The following is a 19,221-nucleotide window of genomic DNA, read 5'->3' on the forward strand; positions in this document are numbered from 1 at the left end:
TTTTCTGAGGCTGTGGAAGAACTTTCCCCAAAGCTGCTTCAAAAATGAAGGTCTTGTGCGACCCAGAACAGCTTTTGAGGGGACTGCACAGGCCTGAACAGCACTTGAAAATAAGCGGCAGATCCTGGGGAGTGTTTGGCCATGGGCGTAATCACACCTTGGAGAACATGGTGATTTTTGGAGTGGCATTACTGGTGCTAGGGCTGAAATTGAGGCCTGGTCCTTGACTTCAGGCCCAGCCTCAGAGCTACCACTAACTGCTGCTGTTCATTGTGGTCTAGATTTGTGGGGGTGGGGAGGAGATAAAGAATTGTTTAGTTGGGGGGGGAAATGACATGTCAGTAAAGTCATTAGGCGTTTTCTGAATTTTTGACACACTGAGCCCAAAAGGCCCCATCTAAACACGATGGGCTTAAAAATTCTCATAATCTTCCCTTGGCAATTAAAGGAACTGGTTTTGCATAATTCGAAAGTGCTAAGATTGTGAACCAGGACCAAACTCTTTTTATTTTCCACTGAACAGCTTTTTCCTTGAAGAAAAAAAAAAAAACACCCACAAAATCTTGATACCGGAGCAAGAGCTACTGTGGGAATCATCTCATTGCAGTGTGAGATTTTAGGAATGTTTTCCAAGTTTGAATTTGTCATCTTCCTCCTCCCCGCCCCATTCTGCTGCACAAGCAAATGAATCAACACTGAGAAATAGACGATCATAACCACAGTGGAGTCAATGGCAGATATTTAAGGATATCTTAAACAGGCTGTGTGGTAGACATGGAGAGCTTGCTCTGATTTATTCATCATTACACCAGCATTACAAGAAAAAAATAGACACAAATAAAAAGAAACAGTGTAATTAAATGGATGGAGGGAAAGTCAGTGCACTGTATTTTGTCGTAATTGTATGAAATCCTAGCTCCAGTGAGTAGCAGTTAATACTGAAGTTACCACAGGAATAATAAATATAAATATATGGCAGTACCAATTCATTCATAAATTGTACATATTATCAAGATTTGGTTGATATGTAGTATGGACAGCCTCTTCCCTTCATCAGACAAACATTCTTCTGAATGTTCTGGTCCTTTGGCATGAACATTGAATGTATACCTGATGGTTGTTATTAATATTTTTTTGAAGGGTGGGACTTTTGAAAAAGAGGAAAAATCAGACAAAGCAAACATTTACATGGAGCTCCAGGAGGGATTATTTGCAAAGCCCAAACGAGGGATTCACACTATTCTTAAACCTGCTATTTCAGCGTTGACCCAGCTGAATGAATTCTCACCAGGGAATAAGTTTGCTAAGCACTGCTAGACCCAAGTTCTCCTAATTTGAATGGTATTAATAGATTCAGCATATTATAGTAACATCTAATTTACAGAACATATTGACAGAATCAATTCGATTCGGATTCTTTCCAAATGCTCAACACCTACTGTTATGCATTCTACAACTTTTATTAGCAATAATAGTGTTCATAATTATCAAATGTATGTCTCATCACAGTCTATATGGATGCTCACCAGGTTACAACAAATAGGTAGTTATGAAAAATAGCTTCACCCATGAACAATAAACTGTTCTTATTTCCCTTCCTTCGCTACACTGCATCCCAGAGGGTATCTGAGAAAGTCTACTAATAATTAGCCCTTTCAATGCATGTGGAAGTATGAACGATGGGATTTTCTTTTAAGTGACAAAGCCACCCAACAAGTTCTAGGCAATAAGTCCAAACAATGAGTTAAATCAACGAAGAGATTATTCGGGGAGACTGTACTAAAGTTTTTAAAGATGCCCTGGGTCTATTCTGAGTTCAATAGTAAAGACTAAATTGGCAGAAGTTATCATCTGAGCAGGCAACCCAAAGACAACGGCTGCTATTAAACTGCACCTTTTTTTTTATTCAGCCTTTAAGCAAAGCCAAACACCAGAAATAGTGAAGCCACATTTTTCAAGGAAAAGGCTAAGGCATTTGGTTAACATGGTTCATCTCATTCAGGAGTAAGCAGATACTTTGAGTCAAAGACTATTAATCGTCTTGGCTTGATTTCAATTTTGGAATTTCGCCTTCTGCACCACTACTGGTGACAATTATTTTAGGACTATTCTTCTGTTGCTATTACCCAACACTAAACTCTTGCCTGTCTTGCAAATAGGTTCAATTCCTTCCTGTAGATTCTACCCTGTCCCGATGACAGCACCATAAAAGGAAACAAGATTGGCGAAGAGACTAATCCTGTGATTCCCTCATTTGAGACAAAGCAAGCACCTATACTGGGTGCTTAAGCAGGCCAACTGCTTTGGCTGCACCACATAGCTGTCCTTGAAAATGGTGGGAGAAATACTATGTATGAGCAATGCATTTTAATAATTAATCACTTTCTTCAATGCCAATCTGTTGCCCTTTTTGTATTTGCAAACTTCAGCAGCCTAGTCAATCCGCAAGTGCTCCTGTTGCATCTAACACTGAATGCTCTAAAATATCAAAACAGAAAACAGAATTCAGGATTAATAAGATGAGGGAATATATTTAAGATGGCAAGATAAGAAGTACGGAGGGATAGGTGGGAAGAGGCATAACATAATTCATACAGCTAACGAACAGCATTTGCCAGCAATATATGAATTGTAGGAATTTTAAGGACATTATTTATGTGCAAACAGATTGGGGGGGGGGGGGAGCTAGTTAGCGTATTTTTCACACATTCTTAACCACAAAAGTGATTTTTTTTTTCTTTTACCAAAGCCAAAAGTAACGAAGAAAGATCCATATCTTAGAATTTGGAAGCTAAGTTTAAATAAACAAGAAGTTCTGATGCAATTTATAAAAAGAGAGATCCATATAAAGAAAGACACAAAAGTAAGTAGACGTGTGTCTCTTCCCCCCTTTCTTCTATGCTTAAGGAGAGTCAATAGAAAGGCATTTTTTCTGTGGCTTTCAATTCAAGAATTGGATACATCAAAATCAGAGCTTGCTAGTCATTGAGAGTGAGCAAATTTTAGATATTCTACATGGGGAAGAAAGATCTTTTTAGTAATTTTCTGCAAACATCCTAAATATTAAAAATGAATGCCAATTTTGCCAGCAGTTTTGCCAGCAGGGGTGGGGAGTGATGGCCCTTTTATGACTTGTGGACTTCAACACCCAGAATTCCTGAGCCATGAAAAGCAACTTCTAATGAAGGCGATGAAGACAGGAGAAGCAGAAAGAAGCAGCACTCTGGCTGTTATTGTTATTCCAAATGCTATTCAATGTTTTTTCTTCTTTCCACTGTATTAAAATGTAGGAGGAAGCAATGTTTGAGCCTCGCAAATGGAAAAACTGATAAGGGAAACAAATCTGACAGCAGGAAAGCAGACAATGTACTCTTCCCTTCTTCTCTTTCTTTCCTCCCAACCTATTTAACCCAACCTTTCCTCTCCTGGCTTTTCCCAACTTGGATCCTCCTATTGGGCATATACTTCCCATTATCTCTAAGCCCTGACGAAACCCAAGGTACGGAGTGGATGAGAGTCAAAACCTTATAGCTACTCTAGTTGACAGGGTAGGAGAATTAAGTCAGAAATCCTCACCTATCTATCATTTTAAAAAGGCCCTAACTTAGGGCACAGCAAAACTACTTCTGCAACACTGCAGACCTTCCAGTTTTGCCTTTTGTCAGGGGAAAAAAAAAATCCTTATACTCAAGAGCAGTAGTTGGAGAGATTAAGTTGCCACAGTAGAGTTTGGCATTATAGCCCTGAGTCTTGGGTTCTCCCACCCCCAATACACTCTACCCTGCTTGGTTGTCGCATGCTCAAAATAGAAAACTGGGCTGTAAATCAGGATTTGATCGTACAAGTACAAGGGTCAACCCTCTAGCATGAGGTCAACTGCTGCTAATCCATGCAAATAGTGGGGAACGGGAGCGTGTTGTCTGGTTGATGGTGTGTAGTTCAATTAATTCTGCTGCTGCTGCTCTATAATGTTTGAAGTTATGTACATTTTTTTCATCACCAGGCTGTGCTTCATTTTTCTTTCTATTTCTTTTAACCGTTAGCCACTCAGAGTCATGTATAAGGGATGGACGGCTGTATAAATTTACCAAATTAAATTATTGGTGCACAAATGCCGTGCACAGTCATACACTTCCCAATTAAAAAAAGAAAAACCAGGATGTCCCCAGAATGGTGCAGTAGAAGGCAAACTTATCAATTACACTAAAGCTGGCAGATTTTCCTGGCAATTCCTTTTGGATGTAATGAATGAATGAATGCTGTTCTCTCTAGATCCCTCCCGGTCACTCAATTAAGATTCCTGTGAGTGTATCCTGCCCCTCCCTAACTCCTCCTCTCCACCTCCCAGCCATTTTTTTAAGAGGTCTCTTACCTGTATGAGTGAGCATGTGCCTCTGCAAAGAACTTGCCCAGGGGAAAACTCTAGGGCAGTGGGGGCACTTGATTTTCTGAATGCAGTTTGAGTAGGCGTTTCGCTTTCCGTGCAGGAGTTTGTCTTCAACAACCTCTCTCTCTTCGTCACTAGCTCCATTTTTATCAGCCGCTTCTTTAAAGTCTGCCGTCGTTGATTGTAGAAATGTGCTAAATTTATTGGTGTCTGTGGTTGCCAGCATTTTCTCTATGCTGGCAAACTCCCCACTTGATTCCAAGTCCAGACCGCTGCTTGCTTTGGGCTTGTTTTTGGTGCCTTTCTTTCTGCCTCTTTTCTTCACCGATCCAGACGTCGAGGATTTCTGCGACCCCGTTGGACTGCTGGTGCTCTTCGTTAAGTCACTGGGTGTGTTGGTATCTGTCTGGACAGTGGCTGGGAGAGTTGCTTTAGGACTGGGGCTTCCTAACTTTTCAGAGGCGGTGGAGCTGCCAACAGCCACCTTGGGGACGGCGTCTGCAACTTCTGCTTTGAGCAAAGCTGGGGCAGAAGCCACAGATGAAATAATCTGGGCAATGGAAGCGAGGGGTGGCAGCTCTTTAGTTGCGAGAGGTTTTGGCAAGAGAAGCGGCGGTTTGGGCCTCAAAGGCCTCAGCAAAACCGAGTTGCCCAAGACGCCTGGAGAAATTATTGGGACAGTCAAATGAAGTGGTCCCTTCAGTGGTTGGGAATGTCGGAGAGCTGAGTTTTCCAGACTGCCATTAGTTGGAGGAGACGGCAGACAGCCTTGGAGTTTCTCGTCCTGGCCATCATGGAGCTCTTGCTTCTTATCCTCACTCACGCTCCCTTCATCCCTGTCCCTTTTGGGAGCCTTGGGAATTGACAGATCAATGGGCTCCATGGAGCTGTCATAGAGAGAGGACCCAAACGGGTTCTCTTGCTTGACCAGTACAGAATTCAGAGTTTTGTTCTTTTGTGAGAAATCTAAAGGCTCGTCAAAATCCATGGAGAAGTTATTTGCCGTTTCAAGTTTGATCGAGGCATGAGAGGGAGCTCCCCTTAAAAAGCCATTCTGCGATTCCAGGAAAGGCGACACAGATTTGCAATCCAGATAAGTGCTTTCTTCCAGTAACACAGGGTCAGGCTGGCTTTCCGGGGGAGTGCAGTCCACGGCCAGCACATAGCTCTCAATCTCCCGTTCCTGGATGTGCAAATGCTGCTTGAGGATATGATGAATGCAGTTCCGCTTGGCTGAGAAGGCAGTGCCGCACTCCTTACATTCAAATGGCTTCTTCTTCTGGCAGCTGCTGTGGGTCCTCATGTGGACACGGAGGGCACGGTAATGTTTAAGGTCCTCCCCGCAGAATTTGCACACGGTGTCTGGGGAGCAGAAAGCATCGACCATCTCGGCTGCATTGCTGGCCACATACTCAATATTCTTCTCGATGTCCTTCCTGGTTGTTTTGAGGTGTTTCTTGCGCAGGTGCCTCTCGCAGTTGGCTTTCACTGTGAAAGGGTAGTGGCAGATCTTGCAGATGTACGGCCTCTCCCCGCTGTGCGTCCTCAAATGCCGGATGAGTGCCGCCTTGTCGGCTGCGATGTAGTCGCAGATGTTACACTGATAAGGGGAGATACCTAAGTGAGAACGGATATGAGCTCTTAAGACTCCGGAGAACGGGAACACCTGCTCACAAAAACGGCACGGATACAAAACTTTCCTCATAGCTGGGGTTTTCTTGTTTGCGGATCCAGTCATGATGGCCTTGAAGTCTCGCTCGGTCACCTCCTGTTTTATTTTTGTCTCCATTGTCAAAGGCAAAAGGGCTTCTATGATGGTGTCTTGCTCCAGCTGAGTTTTCATTTCATGCTGACCCAAAGATTCCGCCTTAGGAGAAGGACTGGAGTTTGTTCTGGATTTATTGTGTGCGATGGAAGAATCTGACGTTGATTCTTGGTCTGAGGTTTTGACCATTCTGGGTGGTACTGGAGGAAGGCTTGGACTGATACATCCTGGTGAGGCTTGCTGAGTGTTGACCAACGGAGGTGGCGTTGAACTTGCTACAACGGTCCTAGGGGCTACCAATGGCTTTGGCTTCAGCGGAGGCATATGTTTGAATATGGATGAGAAATGAGATGCCTTAGGCAGCGGTGGGAGGCTGATCTGTGGAGTCGCTGAGGAGGCCATCTTTAGGATCTGCTGGATATCAGCTAATTCACCAGAAATGGGTTTAACAACAGTGCTATTGTCAGGCTGGATTATGAAGCCTTTCTGGAAAGGCTGTAGTGAGAGTAGCTTCATATTTTCTTTTGTAGGGGGAAGGACTGAAAAGGGGCCTCCCACAGAAGCAGCCTCCAGAGGGGATAGGTTCAACTGGTTATCACTTCCAGGTCCCTGAGGTAGGTTATATTTCAGTGTTCGTAGCTGCATTTCTTGGACCTCATCATCTGGCACGAGCTCCTCCTGCTTGACAGATTCAATGTCTTTGGTATGCTGCAGCCCCAAGGATGCCATGTAAGCTTTTAGGTCTGTGTCCTCCGAGTGCAGGTTGTGCACTTCTCTTCCCTGATCGGTTGCATGGGTGTCTTTGTGCAGCTTGAGTGCCGAGAACATGGGGAATGCCTTGTTGCATATCTCACAGATATAGCGATGATAATCACTGGTGCATCTCCTCAGGTTTGTTTCACACCAAACCTAGGAGACATCACAAGAAAACACATGAGCATCAAAGTATCCACAAAACCCAAAGGGCAACAGCAGTCAGTTTTTGTGCCACTGAAATGGATTCTAAGAGACCCAGGCTCCAAATATTTAGTTCCCAATTAAGGAAGTATGGATATCACCCAAACAGCCAGGTGAAATGGACAAATACCTGAGAAATGCGAGGAAATTTCCTACAAGAAAAGTCCGTGAAGCCCAAATCATGGAAGCCGGCAGGAATTGAAGGATTGTTCTGAATGTAAGGCTTTCCAGTTGAATCCTTTGGAAGTTGTTTATGAATAACTGCATTATGCCGCAACAAACCCCGGTGTGTGCGGAAGGTAATACAGCAGACATCACACCTAGAGAGGAGGAAAAGGGCACAATTACTTGTGAGAAAGATACATAATCACACCATCAGTATCAGTCCAAACAGAACCCTGTTTCTTACCATTCTCTTTCCTTGTGAAATCATAATGGAAAACCAGATGCTAAAAAGTTCCTATAATCAAGGCAAGTAATTGTTGCTTCTGGATAACCAAAATGATCGTCTCCCAACAGGGTTTGTTGGCTTTGACTTAACATGACACGTGAATCTTTCTGTAATTCATGGCATGCATGGTTTATGATGGTGAGGGGCTCAGTCAGAGCTCCCCAGGCTATAAGTCCTGTCAAACTTTGAGTATGACACTCAGAACGACTCTAGAAGTGATTACCAAATTCTGACGTTTATATGACGTAGAGTGCAAATTGTTAAAGAAATCGGGAGAAATCACGGTAACTGTATGCATCATGTCAATTAACTTACAATTAATTTTAATTTGTTTTAATTTAAAATATGGATTTTAGCCTTGACCTCCACCCAAGTATTGCTCCTGCATCTGTTAAATTCAATTGTTTTAATGGTGCAATGCTTTAAGCGAATCCAATCACATCACGTCAGAAAACAGCATTCTAAACTCAACACCTGTTGCCATGATTGCAGATGGAAACTTGAAGTCACAGTACCAGAGCAAGAAGTAGTCACCCAAAAACATCAACCAGACACACTTCATTTCAACACACGGCTCCTCCCAAGACCTCCCACTTACTCTCTGGCACCTTGTTTCTACATTTCCCCCGAAAAACAATAAGGGTCATTGTGAGTGGACTCCAAAGGCATGAAAGATGAAAACAAGTGATATAGTCTTTGGGCTTTTAAGGGCTCTCCTGCGAATCCCAGTTGGGAGCATCAAACAGCTGGAACGAGGCCATTACAGAGAAAAGAACAATAAACTATGGAACAGCAGCTAGCTAGAGGAAGATAGCAAACCACTGGCCAAAATATTAGCCAATTATCTTCTCCACTGATAGAAATACACTGAACAAATTGTAAAAAAAGAGCTCACTTTCACGCTAATGCTCAAATTAACCAAGGAAAAATAACTACAAACTCATCCCAAATACAACACTTCAGCTTTGCAAATACATCCACAGAAATCTTAATTCAGGATGACTTTTCAAATTACTTGTTTAATTCTCCCCAAATATCCGTATTGAAGTACTGCGTCTAATAACGGGTTCACTGACATTCAGATTTCACTTTGAGCAATGAAATATCTCTGTTGCCTCTAAGAATATCGACAAATTAGCTTAAATGCAGTCTGATGGAACTTTCTGATCCTATTCCCAGTAAGAATCAATGTAATACTAAATGCAATAAAGGCCAGGAAATATAAACAATTTTGTACAGAGTTCTGTTATTAATTCTTGCAATCGATGTGAAAAGGATATAATTAAAACCAGGCTATTCATAAGCATTTATGAACAGCATTTTAAAGGACCAATTTTGAGCCTCTTTATTGAATTTTAAAGGCGTACCTTTTTATACAGAAGTTGGCTGTGTCAATGGAAAAAAACATATAACACCTTGAACATAATCATATCAAAAAACAGAGAAAACGAAAAGGTTGCAATCTTAACGTGAACACCTCACACATAAGGTCAAGCTAAATACAGATAGAATGGTTACATAAAGCAGAGATTGAAACAGACAGAGGGATTTAAAGTAGAATGACTAACAAGAGTGACAACTAAAGCTGCAGTACTAGCAAGGCATTTTTCCAGCTGTTCTTCAGAGACAATTTGATGTAAGCTATGAATCAACATCAGAAAACTAACATTTTTAGTTATTTGCAAACAGAACTTAACTTCCACTGCTTTTTCAAACACAGCAAAAAAATAATAATCAAGTGGTCCAACAAGTCAGATATATGTAACAGCATATTTACATGTACGCAAAATGTAAATTCCCTTGCAACAGGCATTCCAACAGGATTTTGCAAATAATGTACAAGATTACATTTTAAAGCCTTTGTGTCAGCTACCACATAAAAAGAATATTCAAAAAGGACTTGAATTCTCTGAGTCTGCTGCTATTTCTGTTGTCAAAGGAAGGCATTCTGTTGCACATGCAGAGGTATTTTTATTATCCATCTCCCTCCCGCCTTCCCAAGAGTCACAAATGAAAGAAGGAACTGATCCTAATAAAGGACAACACAATTCTCATATTATTTCCACTTTAATTCCAAATTAATAACTTCTAAGTGGACAAATTTATTAAAGATCTAGTTAAGGTTACTCACACTGAAATCAAAAGCAACAGAGAAGTGCTTCACTTTTTCTTGAAATGTGCCAAATGTTAGTACTTTGGTGCATGCAATACGTTAGGCCCAAACTGTTTTGTTTTGTTTTATTTAATAAAAAAAGACTCCCAGCTTTTAGCCATGGGGAGAAAAAGCTGTAAATCTGAACTGTACATAATTGTTTACATTAACCAACCCTGAGGCAGAAGTTTCTTGAACATCGCAAAAATTATTTTCTGAACCCCCAAATGCCCCTTTGCTTCTACTTTAAGAAGAGATTGGCAGAATTCTAAAACAGCTTTGAAGTTAAAAGCACTAAGTAGCAAATGACTTAGTCTCTGTTGAAAAGATTTCAATGTCCACCTTTATTAGATGTGCACTGGTTTATGTCCCTGTTAACATTAGTAGTTTGCCACACTGATTGCCTTTCATGACAACCCCCAGCCCAGTCTTTTGCCCAGAAGTCTCTGAGAAATGGGATCAAACAGCTGCATTAATCCCCAGTTACTGGCACTAGAGGAGCTGGCATTAATACTAAAGGGAAAAGAGCCAAGGGTGAAAATCTGACCAACAGATAGTGGGACAAGACAACTGTTATTCAACAGCTTATAAACACAATCAGGAGCTTTTAGCTCCAAGAAAAGAGGTTCTATACTATGATGGGACTCAATTAATTCCCCAGTATATCATGCCAGCTGCTGTATGGAAATAATATTGCTCACCCTGCCTAACAGGCTTGCTGTTCCTTCTAGAAGAACCCTCCATGCACAAGTTTAGGTTGCAACCAGGAAGCTCTGGTAACTTCTCAGAGCGCACTGGAATTTTCATATTAAGATTCCCATTCTGGCTTTCAGCTAAAGTGAAAGGTTTCCCAGGGAAAGGTTTGATAATGGTCAAGGAAGAGATTGCATGAGGAGCAGCTGAGAGGAGACTAAGCAAATTTATACAAGTTTAGAATTTGTGGAGGGCAGAACAGGGAGGAGGAGACAGGGCAGGAGGTGTAAATTGAAGAAAAGGAGTCAATATTTGCTAATAAAAGTAATAAACAGAAAGTAAACATATGTCAGAGACTTAGCTGCTCCCTTCGCAGGCTTACGTGTTCATAAAAATCTGGCCCCATTCAGATCTAAAAGCTCTTATTCATCAAAGTTGGTTCCTCTCTCTCTCTTTGCCTAATTGTATTCAAAAGTGTAGTTGATTGTAAAATCTCTGATTATTCACATCATATTTTCAGCACCAAACCTTCAAGAAGCAGAATAGGATAAAATGATCTAACCCTATCCCCTCAGGTATTTTCCTAGCAACCATAATATCTAAACCAAGCTTTGACACATCCTTAGCCCTTTTCCCTTTTAAACTCAGGTAGACATTTAGTGCCCTACATTACAGAACTTAATGTAAAGGGATACCATCTTTCAGTGCACACAGTTACTTCCAGTTCCCCAATCTCACATCACAAACACAAAGCAATGAAGACAGGGATCCTGCAGAGGTTTACCTTCAGTTGGTTTTAAAAAAATACATTTCAAGAATTATGTGCAATGCTATATACTGCAACATTCCACCAAACACTGGTTTACTGTGAGTTAGGCATTGTTTTTCATTCTTAGAGAGCTATAATGTAGAAAACGGGCAGATAGGAAGGTGGACAGAAACCTAAGAACCATGGTAGGCTGGCTGTCAAGGAAAGGCAAAATAAGAATGAAACCAGTATCAGGTACAAACCTCCAATCAACTGCCCAAGAATGAAACTATCTTGTATTTTTGTTCAGTTGTCACCAACAGGAGGGTTTGCATTCGCCTAAGCAACTTTGAAAAGCAGAATGAAGGAGCTGGATTGACAGTTGAGACTGACAGAAAGACAGGCAGGGAACACCTATTTAAGTAGAATAGTTTCCGATTGCAACCTGGGGTACCTCTCAGAACTTGCTGAGGGACTTGGTCAAGCTTTTTTGCATTAAATTCCAGAAATCCAGAAGGGGTGAAGTACCAGGTAATGGAAGATGAAAATGAAAATGAAAATCCAAAGAATTACAGAACATCCAGCCCTGATGCCTGGGAAGATTATAAAGCAGACCACAAAGAGAATGATCTTGGTGTGCTTTAAAAAACAATGTTAACAATTACCAGAAGTCAACATGGGCTTGCTAACAACAACAACCACCAATCTTACTTTACCAGACTGCTCTAGGCAAATCTTAGTTTCAGCAAAGCATTTAATAAAGTGCCTCATGTCATACTGACTAACAGTCTAGTAAAAGGCACATGAAATCACATGAAACAAACTCAATCATATAGGTGAGTTTGAAAATCATACTTAAAGAGCAGTTCTTCATCAAATGAGCGGAGTGTTAAAATTTGATCATGGGCCCTGAATTCTTGAATGTGGTTTTATTAAGGAATTGGATGAAGTAAAGCAAATACTTATCCAATTTGCAAATGACACAAATACAATTTAGAAATGAGCTTGATAAGCTAGGAAAAAGGCTGAAAAGTTGAGCTTTTTAAAAGACAAATCTAAAAGTAATGCATGTAGAAGCCTGAAATAGCTTGAACAGGATAGAGTACCAAGTTGAGCAATATTAGGTGTGGAGACGTTTTCTGAGTAGCAGATGGCTGAAAAATCAGTATGACTCAGCAGTGTGAGATGGAGAAAGAAAGAGAGGGAGTGGGGGGGGGGAGAGAGAGAGAGAGAGAGAACCAACTGATCAATTGATGTGTAATTTCCAAACCACAGGAGAAAATACTTCTAACATTGGTCAGATCTCACTTTGAGTTTCCAGATGCCGGCAACTGCATTTTAAAGAGCATTCAATGAAATTGAAATAGGTTCAGAGAAAGCAACAAGGATGAACAGGAAAGAAGAATGTGGTAACCCCAAAACCGATCTTGTTCTATGCAACATCCTTTTAGGTAAAAGTGAGTTCTAATTTCACCTTAGCCATGAAAGCCAGCTGGTGATTTTGGGCCAGTCACTCTCTCTCTCAGTCAACCCACCTCACAAGGCTGTTGTTAGGGGGAAAATAGGAAGAAGAAAATGTACGGGAGCTGTGTGTGTGTGTAAATGGAATTTGGGATGCTACCTAAAAAGATGTCACACAGAAGAAAATCAATACTTAATCTCCATTGCTTAAAAAAATTCGACAATACAGAATAATGAATTTAAATTGAAGGGAAATTCCAATGGAATGTTAGAAAAAAAAAACTTTTTTATTGCCATATGAAGTTTAACAATGAAACAAATTACCCAAAAAGTGATAAGTTCCTCTTTGCTGGATATGCTAAAACACTTACGCAGAATGGTCTTAGTGGCTTTAATCTTGATTCTATGATATAAAATCCTCATTCATCGAAAATGAATTCATCATTACTTTATGAGTAACTCAGTTTTGCTACTGCTGAAGCTGTTGAATGCTGAGGGCAAGTAACATTTATATCTTCGGTAGGAAAACCAAACCAGGCATGGGGCAGTTTCAGAGGAGGAAAAAAAAAAAATCCAACATGTGAAAGACTGCTTGTTTTTTCCCTATTGGCCATGTGGCATTTCCTAGTTCAGCTAATTATATCATGCTCCTATATAAATGCACCGAAATAGCTGGAGCCCTGCTGGCTGGCCTGACTGAAGAGAAAACTAGAGTCTTAACCAATCCTAGCAGGAGGGAAACCAGGATGAAAAGGACAGTGTTGTGCCTACCTTCTAGTGGCGATGATGATGATGGTCCCTAGAAGACATCAGTCAGAGATGCCTCTGCCCTAACTAGCCAGTGTGGCTAGCTTCAGGTTGTTTCAATAGGACAAGAGTCTAGACATGAGTAAATTCTAGGGTAAGCGCCTCATTTGCAGCCCATTGCCAGTGCCACGAAGGACCCTATTATTTTGCATACAGACAAACACATAGCACTCGTGGAGAGGGCTGCCCTTAGCTGTAATTATTGCAAATGCATACTTTAAAAGTGTCACATCTTCTAAGGCAGAGTGTCTCATCAAAAGAGGCTTCCCTCCACCCGCAAGAGAAGTCTCTCACCTAATCAATGCATGTGTTTTGAGATTTACATTTACATTCAAAATGCAGTGGTGCATTGCGCTCACTCCCCAAGTATCAGACTGATCAACCCCTTCCTATTCACTTGCTAATTTGACAGTAGAAGAAGGGGTTTGAATCCACCTGGTCAACTGACAGCCTCTCTTTGCAGAGTTTTCAAAGGCAGCCACTTCTCAGACTTTATTGATTTGTACAATAATCCTGTGTGCACTTAAATCCCAAGGACTTATTATGCCAAAAATATTTCAGGAGGCTTCATAGAACGATGCAATTAAAAATAAATTACGACATACTTGCTATCCCTTCGATGTTAGATTTAGTTTGCCAATACTGCTGATCTATTTCATTTCATTAACATTATCAAAATTACATTAGGCACATCAATGGACTAAATTAAACTGTATGGCACTTTCAAATGTGAGAATTTGTTGTTGTTAAAAGCCAACTTAACCAAAAAAAAAAAAAAACCATAGAAAGTGGAAACTTAGAAGAATTACATAATGTTACAAGTGATCAAGTTCACATTCCATGCTAAATCAAACAGAGTAACAACACAATTACCAGGTTCACATAACAGCTTAAGCACAAACTGCTAAATTATAACATGTGACAGGTTGGTTCATATGGCCTGCTAAAAGAACAGCCAAGTTCTTACAACATCTGAACTTCACACTGCCCAACCTCATTTTTTAGCACAATCTACTGTGCTATGGGAACTCAAAGTCTCTGAGTGCCACAAAGAGACTTACTGAGAGACACATCTTAGACCTGTCTCTCAACTACTGATTGATACTCTATGCTAGATTAATTCCCAGCCTTGCACCACACTATAATTTGAGTGCAACAGTATCATGTAGATTACAGAATAGAAAATGAGAACAGATTAGTATATTCATGGGAGACCTGATTGCACAAAGATCACACCATCCATACCACAGTTTCCCAAACTTGGCAAACTGTAAGATGTATGGGCTTCCAGAATTCTCCAAGGCCAAAATTGTGCCTCCCAAGATGTATTTTATTTTGTCACGAAGATAGTAAAAGTAATGGTAACAGCAATGACGCCTCCTAATTATGCTTAAAAATGCCCGCAGAGCCCATTTCATTAGAAACAGGTCCCTTTAAGAGTTCAAACGTGTCTCAGGTTTGCTACACGTGACATCAACATGAAATATCTTGTGTTTCACAAACTATCTCATGGCTCTATTCTTACCTCAATGAGGTATCTGGATGTACTTCCATGTGGGTTTCCAGCCCATACTTGCAAGAGAATTCTTTGAAACAGACTGGACATCGATAAATTTCATCAGCCCTTTTTTCACTTTCGCCATTTTGTGGTTCCTCCACAACCTGTTCATGGTTTTAAAAAAAGAAGAAGAAATTTTCAAACCCAGGCTGCAATTCAAGTAACAATTTTTGAAAACAATATATTTCAGCTGGTAAATAATTCACTGCTTTATCCCTTGGCTAAATGTTACAAAAAGGGACTTACTCTATATGGACCAATAAGGATAAACCCCCAAATTAACCAGGAATTTCTTTTTGTATTTGGAAATCCATTAAAAAAAAGTCCTCCACATTATGAAATGTGAATATTTCCTTACAAACCAATTTAATTTAACCAGCCCTTTTGACTTGTTTGGATATTTCTATCATTCTACTCCAACTTATCCCTTTAAGAGGTATTACACAGAATATGAACATATGGAGGCAATTACTTCATTACTCTAAGTTATCAGGCAAAACAATTGGATCACAATCAATCATCACTCACTCCAAACAAAGCTAGTATAGGAATGAAATTATTCCAAATAATAATAATAAGTACAAAGAATCAAAATGCAGAACTCAAAACATTGTTTGAAGTTGCCATGTTGACAGAGGTGGTTTTCACTAATATTTTACCATGACTCTTTGGAGATAATCCAAAGTTATACTGTTTTATACACTATCATTTATTTAACATCAGTCCTTTAGGTAAATAATGGAGATCAGCATAGATAAATAGACATCTTCATAACATCTTCTGTTGCCTGGGAACTACAGGAGCTGGAGAAAAACCCACAACGTTTTTATTTCTTATCCTGACTAGTTACTTTGTTAAGTACAAGTCTTTATCCAAAATACTGCATAATACTTTCATAAGAAGTATGCACAATTTCTAAAGCAGAGGTCTCCAAAAACTTGGCAACTTTAAGGCTTGTGGACTTCAACTCCCAGAATTCCCCAGCCATGAAGTTGAAGTCCACAAGTCTTAAAGTTGCCAAGTTTGGGGAGGGGGCTGTTCTAAAGCTCTATTATATGTTGCCTTCTTTCCCTTTTTAAATGATTTAACTGAATTCATAAATTGCAGGATTTTTTTTTTTTTTTTGGCTAGAGGACCTTCTTTGCTGGACTCTGCTCTTCCTTCTCGGCCTCGGTCTCAGGACTGAATTTTCGTTTGGTGGACAAGCGCCTGCGTTTCAGTGGAGAGGCAGGGGTTGTACTTGTGGCACCCGTTGCATCCTTCTCATGGATTTTCATATGTCTAAAGTCAGGTGGGAAGAGAGTGAGAAGGCAAAAAAAAAAGAAGATGACGATGACGTTGATTACAGGTTCTGAACTGGAAAGAAGTTCTCATCAAAGTTATACTTGCAAAGAAGCCAATTTCTCGTTTAAGGAAACTCAATCATAATAAGAGTTGATTCTTTTTTTTAAATATGCTATCTACTAAGCTTTTCAACAGAGGACACAGTGGCTCAGTGGCTCAGACACTGAGCTTGTCAATCAGAAAGGTCGGCAGTTCAGCAGTTCGAATCCCTAGTACCATGTAACAGAGTGAGCTCCCGTTACTTGTCTCAGTTTCTGCCAACCTAGCAGTTCGAAAGCATGTAAAAATGCAAGTAGAAAAATAGGGATCACTTTGGTGGGAAGGCAACAGCACTCCGTGCGCCTTCGGCATTTAGTCATGCTGGCCACATGACCACAGAGACGTCTTCAGACAGCGCTGGCTCTTCAGCTTTGTAACAGAGATAAGCACCTCCCCCAGTGCTGGAAACGACTAGCACGCATGTGTGGGGAAACCTTTACCTCTTTAAGCTTTTCAACATCAATTTAAGATATCAGAAGTATACAAAAGAGCCCATTATCTGACAAGCCCAAGACAACAAAAGTGCTTTGGGGCTAGCTAGAGAGAGGCCACATTTTCCAACTACCACTCCTAAGAGAGCCACCAGTATCTTTAATCCTTCACGATCTGAAAGTGTTTTATTCTGAGCCCTCATTTCAGAACACACGACCAGTCAGTGCAAAACCCACAGCTGTTAACTGACTACTAAAGCATCTTTTCCCCTGTTTTAACTTCCCCATTTTTTAACGATGTGTCAAGTCATTTGTCCCAGAAACTGAGGTGCAAGAGGAGAAACATTTGGTCAGGGTGGTTGTTGGTATGTTGTCTCATACAGTCTGAGTTGATGAAAGCTTGTTCCACTATGGCTCCATGGGACGTCCAAAAATATTTTTAGCATGCTAAAATTCTAGGTCTCCACTGAGGCAAATGGAAATATTCATGCTAACAAGGGAGCAGCAAACAAAAAAAAACAAAAAAACCCAAACAACTCCAGGCTGCATTTGGTAAAGTACAATCAGCTCAGCAATAATGACTAAGCAAATCCAGATTCATGCAAACAATACAGTCAGCTGCTTACTTTTCATGAAATCTATTCTGTACAGCCATGGGCTGGTTCTTCTGGGACATAGTGGTACTGATTTAATAAATAAACAGTGCAACTGATAAAGCAAGTTCAGAATTCATAGGCAGTCTTAAACTGAAAAATTATTAGTAATTATTATTACTACAAACTTATAATTATTAGGGACATACATTTAAACCAGGAGGGAGAAACAATCCATTTCAAAATTATGTCAGCAGAATTATCAATTTGTCGTTTTTGAAAAACTTATGTGTAACAAACAAGAGAAACTCCTTATTCCAAATGCGTAGCTCCAGTTTCCCAGAACTAAAGGAGATTGAAGGGACTTAACAGAACCAACTAAGGAAGTGGGAGGATGAGACTACTATAGGAAAGGAGCGGGGGGGGACTTGGAAAAGGGTAGTTGAGGGTAGGGATATAATTGAACTTTCCACCTGGACCCAAATCTGATTATATGGGATGATGAAAAAATAGACAAGACTGGACATTCAACCAAACTGACCAAGATCATTATCAAAAGAGAACTAATCATCTCTACAGCGAGATTTTCTCATGGAAAGTTTCACCTGGTTAACTAACACAGGCTCCAACGATTAACTAAGTAACAGCAAAGAGAAAAATTCAGATGATAAAGAGATAATATCATTTAATCCTATTAGGAATACAGAAGCCTATTCACTTAAGTATATTATTGACATTTAAGAAAATTATCTATTTCCATATTTGAGATTTATTCTGCAAGGCATGAGCTGTTCTTTCTTTCTTTCTTTCTTTCTTTCTTTCTTTCTTTCTTTCTTTCTTTCTTTCTTTCTTTCTTTCTTTCTTTCTTCAAAAATATATAATACATCTGCTGTAAACCAGCCTCCCCACCCCCTATCCCACCCCTGCTGGCTTTGGATTTGTACTTACAACTAAATTTATTTATAATTTTAGCAAGTTATTTTTTTTCTTTCAAATACGGAAGAAATTAATTGATCAGCAATACCTGAGTAAAGTACAAAAAGATAATTAAAGTACAAACAGCATAAAACATGGCATTTTTCTTGCTCCTTCATTCTTAATACGTTTTAGATGATGTTCCACTTCTTCAGACTTGATAAGCAGCATACAAAACCCACAAACAACTGAAATATTTTAGTTGCTGAAGCGGCCATGGTAATATACCTAAAAAGGCACTATAATTAAAGAGTATGTACCTATGTATGTTTTTAATTAGTGTAATCATTTTTATGTAATGACAAATGAAAATTAACATTTTCTGAAGAAATTCAGGAGAAGGAGTTAGAAAATACAACTTAAATGAAATCCAAATGCATTCCGATGCTCATCAAGTCCAATTAAACTCAAAGGGATTTACTTCAGAACAGAAATTTATAGAATTATGTTTGCTCTTCTATAGTTTTCATGTTTGCTCTTCTCTTTTCAAAGAAAGCCTGAATCCCAATATAGACACACTTTAATTCATTTCCAGTGGGACAGCAGTGTTAGTATCTCACAGCACTTTAAATATGAACCAATAAAAGATGAATAACTCTGTTAAGACATTCTGATTAATGTTGCCACGTTACCTCAAACACTACTGAAATATATTGCATGTGAACTCTAGCACTCTGGGTATAGCTCATTCTGAAGCCAGTCTAACATCAACATTGTTTCATTTCAGTGCTGACTGAAAATATTAATTTTAATTCTAACCAGTGAGTTCAGATCAACTTGAAGTCACCATCAACTTGCAGTATATTAGTTGTCTAGGCAATACTGTGATGTTATTGTTTTTATCATAGTTTGTTTTTACG

The 19,221-nt window shown here is 39.8% G+C and overlaps 1 protein-coding gene across 10 annotated transcripts in view; it reads right to left on the bottom strand.

Annotated features, from left to right (window-relative positions):
• RREB1 (ras responsive element binding protein 1) overlaps window positions 1–19,221 on the bottom strand; it is a 166,996-nt gene that overhangs the window by 20,523 nt on the left and 127,252 nt on the right. For all 10 annotated transcript variants that reach the window (XM_087930819.1, XM_087930811.1, XM_087930820.1 and 7 more), the window contains 4 exons: window positions 16,116–16,260; window positions 14,947–15,083; window positions 7,240–7,429; window positions 4,373–7,061 (listed from right to left, as the gene is read on the bottom strand). In XM_087930819.1, the coding sequence (XP_087786945.1) occupies window positions 4,373–7,061; window positions 7,240–7,429; window positions 14,947–15,083; window positions 16,116–16,260 (3,161 nt within the window). The remainder of the gene's footprint in view (window positions 1–4,372; window positions 7,062–7,239; window positions 7,430–14,946; window positions 15,084–16,115; window positions 16,261–19,221) is intronic.

This window comes from Pseudonaja textilis, chromosome 3 (assembly GCF_049901715.1).
Source record: "Pseudonaja textilis isolate UNSWEBS1 chromosome 3, rPseTex1.2, whole genome shotgun sequence".
Taxonomy (NCBI): Eukaryota; Metazoa; Chordata; class Lepidosauria; order Squamata; family Elapidae; genus Pseudonaja; species Pseudonaja textilis.